At 31.4% G+C, this 9717-nt stretch overlaps 2 protein-coding genes across 3 annotated transcripts in view; both read left to right on the forward strand.

The window, feature by feature from the left end:
* The window catches only part of LOC118192266 (prostatic acid phosphatase-like), a 57818-nt gene extending 54985 nt beyond the window's left edge, over positions 1–2833 (forward strand). For both annotated transcript variants that reach the window (XM_035363191.2, XM_035363192.2), the window contains exon 10: positions 2492–2833. In XM_035363191.2, coding sequence (XP_035219082.1) covers positions 2492–2542 — 51 coding nt within the window. In that variant the 3' untranslated portion in view covers positions 2543–2833. The remainder of the gene's footprint in view (positions 1–2491) is intronic.
* Positions 2834–8061: 5228 nt separating this feature from the next.
* On the forward strand, positions 8062–9441 carry LOC118192268 (uncharacterized). The gene has a single exon (XM_035363194.2). It carries the CDS (start codon positions 8162–8164, stop codon positions 9221–9223), a length of 1062 nt encoding a protein of 353 aa, XP_035219085.1. The 5' UTR covers positions 8062–8161; the 3' UTR covers positions 9224–9441.
* Positions 9442–9717: the final 276 nt, after the last annotated feature.

Raw genomic sequence — 9717 nt, forward strand, 5'->3', positions numbered from 1 at the left:
TATTCTCATTGGAATGTAGGTTTCTTTCAAAGAAATGACATTGTGATAGTTACCAGTAGTTTATCCATGACTACTTTTCATTTGTTATATTCTTTTCGTCACCGCGTTCTTCAGAAATAAAATAACTCGATCTGTATTTTAGAACGATAAAATTAGTTAAAAAGGGGGGAAATGGCAGGAAATACGATAATAACGAACACTACATAAAAGTGTATATTCGTATTGGTGCATACATACTGTTCAGCGTTATTAATAAATTATGCCAGCAAGATATCACCAGTGTTCAATAAATTAATAATAAAGTATTTTGTACAGTATTACAGTAAACTGTCTTATATAATGTAACACTACATAAATGAATGTGAAATAAATTATACCTTAGTGTAGGGTTTCCCAGAACCATCCCCCCCTTGCTTTGTACAGTCGCCGTTGTAAACGGAAGTGAAAGCTAAAGTCGTGTAAGTTATCGCTACGTCTTAAACAGCTAACAAAATACTGAAGAATGCTAAAATGCCTTTTTATTTCCTTGTACGAAGTAAAAAGGAAGTATTGCAATCGCGAAAAGTTTCAGGCAGCATATTTCAACGAAAATATCCATTTTGACCGCTATCGAATGCAATTTAACGATGTTTTTGCGTGATATCTGTACGTAAGGACAGAATAAAAGACTCGTTTCCTCCAAAAAAAAAAAATTATAAAACTGCTTTAAAATTAATTCTGAAGAGAATTTTTCGTGGCGTCTGTACGAACGTATGTACGTACGTGCGCGTTGAAATTTTGTCATGTAGATATGCACCTCGTATTTTGGTTGCAATCGGCCGCACCAAACGTATATAAATACATTTATATATATATATCCACTCTGTTACCCGGCTCAGTGATCTCAGTTTCTTTACTCTTATATGTTTGTAAATTGTACATTTTTTGCTTTAAAAAATGATTGAATTATGTTGTTTTTACCTTTCGGTTAAGGTTTTAATTCCTTTAGTAAATCTGTATGCAATATTTTGAGCATTATCAACAATTTTAAAGTTGGTTAAGTGCTACTAAGCCTTTTTTTTTTTCATGGCGGCCATTGATTGTTTACATTTGAAACAGCAGACTAGTGGATTTGTTGCCAATCTAGAGAAACTTAGCTTCGCAACAACAAAGATAATGCCTTCATTTATTATTGCCAATTAAATCATGCTTAACCCTTTCTGGAATTTTTTCGAGGAAATAAGAGTTTAAGATTTATTTCGTAATTTTTAATATAGATATTTTGAGTTTTTATGTATTTTTGCCTTCTCGCGAAGTGAGACCTGAATTAATTGAATGAGAAATACTCAATCGTCTGTAAAAAACTGTTTCTTTCTCTCTTTTTTTTTTTTTTTTTTTTTTGTTTGCTTAATTTCTTTATACATCATTCTAGCCTTATTATAGTATTTGAATAGAACATGTGGCAACGATTAGATAATTCTATTCTTTAAATGATATAAATATTGTGCATTATGAGTTATAATGTGAAAGAAATATAATACTGTTAAGTGAATCTAGCGCCAAAGTGTCGCTATGGTAAACAAATACTAGAGTGAATTTTAAAGAAGGCCTTTATTCTATTGTGGTTTATGCGCTGTCGGTGAAGTAGACTTAATTCAATCCAATGAGTTTAAATGAAATGCAAGAAAAATGCGTATAATTTAATATTCCATACTAGGAAGTCATGTGGTGTACACATCAGATTTTTTATTTAACTGAACAGAACAGGTACAATTTGCGCAACAGACGGAACTTGCATTAGCTGTAGTTATTTAAATTAACATAAGAAGGAATTAAATTCAGACGTTGATAACGTAGTCTAGGACTACACGTTAAATAGACTAACGTAAGCTTGCTCAGATATATAGATATGTACATATATAGCACGTATTTTAAATATCAACTAGCGAGATGCTTTTAAGCAGAACTGGCGGGAATACTAACAGCAAGAAGCAGTTAACAGAAGCTCTCAACTTAAGATTCCCTCCGTAACGCAGTAAAAACGTTTATGGCTATTGATGTAAGTAAAAATGTCGTCTATGCTAAAATAAACAAATTTTAATGTCAAAATGTTTTCCCTTTATTGTGAAATTAACAAAAATACATACAAAATGTAAAATGATAAAAGCGTTTTAATGGGAAGTGCGATGCTATTATTCACCAACTATAACTTTCAGTTTTACAGAAAAAGATGTCAACTTTATTTTTAAATATGGTTCGATATCTAATTAGTTTCTATATTTATTTTTTAGAAAAACCAAGTACTAAGCACGTGTTTCTAAGTTTTAGGTACCTAAACTTGCATTCCTTTTTCCCATAGCTGAATATTATTTCTACAAGCAAATAAAATTAGAAAGAAGTGTTGTGTGATGATTGTTTTGCCTTTATTTTTCTTTTCTAGCATTTCTTTTATCGTAAACTAGAAATATTTCAGTACCTGCCATTATACCAAGTACTTTTTTACCTTTTTTAGGTTTTCCTGGTCATCTTATGCATCTTATTGAGTTTCATAGAAAATGCCTGACGATTCTACGAGAAATTTATTTGAGAGCTGAAATTTTCTATCACTTTCGATTAAATGAATTTCTAAGAAAATCAAGTTTTCAAGTTCAAAATAACCTAATAAAATGCTTTTATGTTACTTCTACGAAAAATTTTATCTAAATCGATCGTTACATTAAGACTGTATGAAATCTTAGATTTAGTTATTCTTTCAGTTTTCAAAGTATTTAGAAAATAATCGCCTGGGCACGGTTACAGCCGAAAGCATTGGGGCAAAAACATTGCAGACGGAAACGTCGCGGAGAAAACAACGCAAGGCAAAAATGTCGTGGTACAAAACATCGTGGGAGAAAAGAAAGCAAAGAGAAAATGTCGCAGTTCTAAAACATCGTGGTACAAAATATCGTGGTCGAAAAAAAAAAATGTTCGCAGTTTAAAAACATCATCGTCGAAAATATAGTGGTAAAAAATAAAGTACCTATAAATCATCTCGTGACGATAACATCGCACACGTGCGTTTTTCAGGTTTTAAAAGTCGTAAATGCATTTTCGCATAAGACTTGGTAGCGCAAGAAGAAACGAGGGTGAAAATGTCAACGATACTTTAATAAACGAAAACAAAACAAGGTATAATTTTGACTAAAACAACAACAAATTAACAAACGTGAAAAAAATAATTTGATAATTAACTAAGCAATTTGTATAGAGGTTGATGCAGTTATTTTTCTACTGCATTTATCATGAAAATTTATCAGTAAAACTTTATAAAAAATGAATAAAATTCGTAATTAACTATGTAAATTTAAAATTAAGTGCTGTAAGTTGCATTAGTTTTCTTTTCATTTTCAATTTTTAAATGCTTAAGTTTTCTCCTTAATTTTTCAGCAAAAATTATTAGTTAGTTTAAAAATATGAAATAGAGAAGTAAAAATATCTGTCTTCCCTTCTTGCGCTCCCAAATCATTATGCGAAAATGCACTTGCTTTTAAAACCTGAAAAACGCATGTGTGCGATGTTATCGTCATGCGATGATTTGTAGGTACTTTATTTTTTACCACGATATTTTCGACGACGATGCTTTTAAACTGCTTTATTTTCGACTGCAATATTTTGTACTGTGATGTTTTCTCTTTGCTTTCCTTTCTCCCCCGATGTTTTGTATTACGACGTTTTCGCCTTGCGTTGTTCTCTCCGCGACGTTTTCGTCCGCGATATTTTTGCCCGATGTTTTCGGCGGACACCATTTATTTTTTGACAAGTACGAATAAAAGTTAATGAAATCTGTACCTTCAAATCTTTGAGTAAAATTTATATCATACTGTAAATTAATTAGCTCACAGATTTTCTGATGTGTTATTCATGTTCTTTTTCAGTGCAAATGAAAATATAAACTCGGATTTCAAATAAAAATCCTGAAAACTTTGCAACATCATTATTGAAATGTCTCCGTAGGCCGCATAAAATTGCTTGCCAGTTTGACACACTTGGCTTAGACAAATAATTTTCGAGTGCTTTCGTAAGATTCAATTCAAAAGTCTAATCTGTAAAATAGCAATAGCGAAATATAGAAGGAACTCTTTCAAAGCTTTCATTTCAATAATTTCTAAGTCGCCATAACTAGGCTTTTACAAAACATATCTTTTACCTAACTACCATTAAATAACTCTGAAATGAGCCAGTGAAATACTGGATAGTAAGATAATAAAAATTTTAATCCATACATTTATAAAAGATACATGCAAACAACGTGCCAGTTGAGGGCAGTCCATAAAAGTTACTATTTATTTGTCATTTATTTTTTTCATGAGAAAAGCTGCAGTATTATCCAATCCCTCTTACCATTTTTCAGCATTTAGTCTCAAAGATAAATTTAACATTCTGATGAGCTTTAGCCACTCACTTTTCAAGAACTTAGAAATTTTAATAGTTGTATCCAATAATTATATGAAAATTGAGTTTTACAAAGTGACGCGCGAATGCCATACCTTTTGTTTGTTTATTAGACATTTATTTATCATCACTATACTACAAAATGAATGCATAGTTAACTGATTGAGCACAAAAAGCGTGTTTTATGAAAAATCTATTTAATGTATCCATCATTTTATTTCACGTCTTGCAAGCATCTTGTCACAACTCTCCGGCACACGTCTTCCGAAATTGCACAATACACTTGCACGATAAGAGCCTCAAGTTACGCTACATTTGCAGGCTTCCTTGAGAATAACTTATCTTACAAAAAAAAAAAAAAAAAAAAAAAAAAAAAAAAAAAAAAAAAATCCGATTGGAATAATATACTGAGGTATGTGCGAGATGGGACATTACAGACTCATAAAGCGATGTCCACCAAAAATATCGCGGAGAAAAAACATATAACATCGTGGGACAAAAGAAAGCAAGGCGTAAATAGCGCAACTCTAAAAAAACATGGTTGAAAAAAAAAGTTTTTGCACCGCTTTTTGTACATATAACAAAAAGTGGAGTACCTACAAATCATCCCATGATGGTAACATCGCAGACATGCATCTTCTGACCATTACAAAAAAATGTGCAATTTTCGCATTGTGATTTGTAAGTACAAGGGGGGGGGGAAGAAATATTTTGAGTCCAAAGGGCAATTTGCCTAGAAGGACTATTAATTTCATTTTGCGTTGATTAATTACAAGCGTTGTTTCATTTTTCATATTGTTGCCACCATATATTATCGTCCTGTATTATATTTAAAGAAATTAAGGGGTGTTTGAACCCCAAAAACTTCAAAAAATTGTGCTTTCGGATTTTTGCATTTTCAAATTCTTTACACTTATATCTTTCTAAAAATACCATTCTTTAATCTCTATGAAAATTAAAACTATAAAAAGTCTAGTTTTAATTTGTCATCGACTGCTTCGATCAATGAGGATTTTTAGCTAAAAACGCGTTTTTCTCCAAACGTGATTTTTTTATACTCGGTCTACCTTTTCTCAGGAACTACTGCCCATAGGTATCTGAAATTTTTATGGCTTATTTATTAGATTTCCTAATATTTACTAAAATGAGTTTTTGTGATAAACATAGAAAAAAAATTTTAAACAAATTTTGTGTGAGAAAAGTGCTTAATCGTATTATGCCCAACAAAATATTCTGTAAATTACTCTAAAATTCAAAATGTTTCAAAAGCTCATTTCAGTATAATCAGATAGGTACACTTTAATTACGCAGAAAATTTCAAGCTTGTATCTACAGCAAAATTTGAGAAAAGGTACATCGAAAATGACCAATTTAACATCGTCGGTATAGGTGTTGCTGATACTCCTTCAATAATAAAGAATCTGCACATGTATGTATGTTTCTCGCATTGTGATAAAACATAGAGCCATCAAATTTTGTGTACATAGAGCCATCAAATTTTGTGTACATAGAGCCATCAAATTTTGAATAACGTAATCCTGCTGTGACTATGGGCATCTGGAAGTCCAAATTCAGAATTTCGAATTTGTTTTATTACCGATTTCATATTTTGTAAAACTTTAACGAATTTTTGATTAACAAACTCAACGATTTCAAAGCGAGCAATGGCAACGTTGTACAGGAAAAACATTTTTATCTCCAGTGCGCGAGACTTTGTATCGGAAATTCTAAAGATATGCTCATTTTAAGATTATTTTGCGATATTGCGCTTGAACTGAATTTTACGGCTTAAGCGCGAAGAATGTGTAATAAATAAAGGTAGCACACATGTTTAAAAAAAACGCCCCTTTGGACAAAATTTAAAATCTAAATCCTTTCAGATATTGTTTTTATTTCTTTATTTTATATATTTTTATTAACTGGTAAAGATTTACTGAAGAAGAAAGAAGAAAACTTTTAAGCATTCAGTACCTGGAAATTTGCTAAAATATGTGCAGACAATTAACCTCTTCGTTGTCTGTAACGTGTCTAGTGCGTTCAAGTGAAACTTCTGCAAGGCGGCCGTAACGCGCTTCAAGCATTCTTCTACATTTTAAAAGTTTAAAACGCTTTCTAAATGTTTACTTGTTTGAGATTTTATTTTCGTTTGTTCTAATACCTCCTAGAGAGCAGTACTAATCAGGCATTCTATTTCTAATTGAATACGCCCCCCGGGTTTTATGAATATTCGCGTCATTTTACATAAGATACAAGACTGTGACTACTCAGCAGAAAAAGAGAAAAAAATGAGGTTGTGAATTGGAAAGACAAGAAGGATATACGTTTGATGAGTACAGTCCATAATAACTCTATTATTGATCTTGAAACACGGAAAAGAACTATAAAAAAATAATTGTAAAAGATTACAACAACAAAATGGGAGGAGTGGACCGCCCGGATCAGATGTTATCTAATTAATCCTGCTGTTAGAAATAAGCATATATTATTACTTTTCCGTTATGCTTTATTTCCTTATAATTTTACTTAATATTCATTTACATTCATCCGCTACAAAAGTTATGTATGTACAAAGAAAACAACATTACACGCTGCGAAAAACAATGGGCCGCTGGGGAGAAATTTTCACGGACAGGAGAGGACGTAGAAAGGGTTAACAAACTTTTACACTTATGTATCTTCCTCTTTCTTACCTATATTATGCTACACTTTTTTTTCTCACGAAAACCTACTAGCACATCTTTATAAAAGTAATTAATTAATAATGACTTTTAACAGTTAGCAACATAAGTTTAAAGTTCTTTTAACTGGTATATGTAGCATTAATTTTCACTAATTTGCAGATTTTTGAATGCTTAAATCTCAGAAAATACATGCCTGCGATGTTATCGTCATATGATGGTTTGCAGGTGCTTCATTTTTACCAAGATATTTTGTACGATGATGTTTTAAAACTGCAATCGTTTTGCCACCGCTTTGTTTTCTATCCCGATACTTTCTCCTGTTTTCTTTTCTTTCACGGCGTTTTCTCTTTGCGTTAGTTCTTTCGCGATGTTTTCACCACTAAGCTGCAAAATATCTCATTCAAGAAATCACTAAAATCATTTGCAGTGTGTAGGCGAGCTTCGTGTTGCATGAATCATTGTGTAAAGGGAGACCTACTGCCATTTTCAGGTGTGCGGACACTTCAGTCTTGTACTAAAGTGGACAAGAAAACGTCTTTATGCCGCTATCAACTCTTCGCTTCTTTAAATAAATAAATAAATAAAAATAATTAGAATTTTCACCTTCTATTTAACATTCAACCTGCCGTTATCCATCAACTTGCATATAACTTATTTCGCTGCAAATTTAGAGTCCGATGAGACTTCTTCTGATGTCTACCGGATTTTGCATCAATAAAAACACCCGAATATTCCCATTTTTAACATTCAACATTTACTTTTTTTTTAATCTGCCGTTTAGAAATTTGCATAAAATTATAACAGAAAATTAAGAGAATTCACCCTTTTTAATTTAAATTTAACTAATTTTAAATTAATAGGAGAAAAGTGTAATTCAGTTCAGTCAAAATCTTAATTTCTCGTGGTATCCTCGTGGATGAACAGCACGTAAAGATGATCAATTGCACTTTAAATGACGTTCAATCTCATATTTTGTGTTTAAATATTAGAATTTCAATTTCTGTGCTTTTATTACTGTTTAAGTAGGAAATTATCCGCTTTTTTTAAGTTTTAATACATAATATCTCGCAATGAAAGTTTTCTGTGATATTTGTTACGAGCTATTCGACGAGTACAGCAATGTGGCAGCAATAACTTGTGGTCATGTCTTCCACCAAGATTGCATTTCTGATTGGTTCGTGTATGCTCAGTCTTGTCCAAAGTGTAGGAGCTTCGTAGAACAAAATAATACCAGAAAATTGTTTTTCAGTATATCGCCTAATGAAGAAATGAGTAAAGAACAAATAGAAAACGAAATTGGGAACTTGAATGCTACCGTGAAAATGATGACGATGGATATTGCAAACATGAAAAATTTTGATAAAGTTACGAAATTGACTTTACAAGATATTAAACTGGGAATAAAGCAACTTGAATCTAGTATTGATCATCTTCGTTTACAACAGAGGAAAGAACTAGAACACGTCCAGAAGTGCATAAAATTACTTTTAAATTATTTTCATATAATAATACGCTACCTCGTACATGATACGAAAGACTATGCTTTGAATGAAAAACGCCTAAACTCTGAAACAGCTAATCCAAAAGAAACGCATGAAGAATACAAAAAGATAACAGAACCAGGAATAACGTTAAAAAATTCTAAAGATTTCCTCATGAATAAAAAGTTTAAGGTGTTTAATGAAACGCATGACGTAAAATGTAAAATTTCCGAATACAGGGACAACGAACACATATGTAACTCTTCGATAACCAAAAAAGAAACTGATGCAGAAAGAAAAGAACTAGGATACCATTTGAATAATACAAGTGTTCAACATTTTGATTCGTTGAAAACAAGTAAAGGGCGATTATTACATGTAGCAACTATTGGCTGTAACTCGAACTCCTTTGACTTATCCGATTTGCAAGAACCAGCACAGCCAGAAATGGAGCAACCTTTTATGAGGGATAGATATTTCAGCAGCAGTGGGCAGCCAGATCTGTGTCTGAAATCAGAAACAACGCATAGTCAATTTAATGAAATTTTCCTAACTGAAGAAAGCAATTCACGTCCAGAAATGATACATACTCAGTCTAATCAAGACTTTGTATCAGAAGGAAGTAGCGACGAATTTGATACATTTGAGTGAAAGATATTTTACTTGAAAAAATAATTACTAATTTTTTATTGTTAAAGATTCCCGTTTTCTTTTAAACTTTCTTTGTGATTTATATGTAAAGGTTTGTGATATTTTTATTTTACTGGCTTAAAAATTATAAAATTATATCTAAAGCAAATCAAATATATTTGATCTTTGAATCTATTAATTTAAAATACTCTGTGTAAAATGATATTTCGTTATAAAGTTTAAAGAATAAGAAATTTATATCTGATTAATCAGTTTGGACATTTTCCGTTTCGCTGACGCAAATCTCGCCAAGCAGACTTTGTTGGCGACAACATACAGTATACACATAAAAAACGTTAACAAATGTTAATGCTAAGAATTTTTTATTTTGAAGGCATAAACATTTTAATATGGTTTAAAATTTTGTAAAAATCTAATAAATAAAGACAATAAATTTGTAAAAAGACATTAATTTAAGAATTTACTATGCTTTAATGGTTCAACATCCTGATTCG

The sequence above is a fragment of the Stegodyphus dumicola genome, chromosome 10, assembly GCF_044657685.1.
Source record: "Stegodyphus dumicola isolate Sdum_Otavi_A_Nest chromosome 10, ASM4465768v1".
NCBI classification, from domain to species: Eukaryota; Metazoa; Arthropoda; class Arachnida; order Araneae; family Eresidae; genus Stegodyphus; species Stegodyphus dumicola.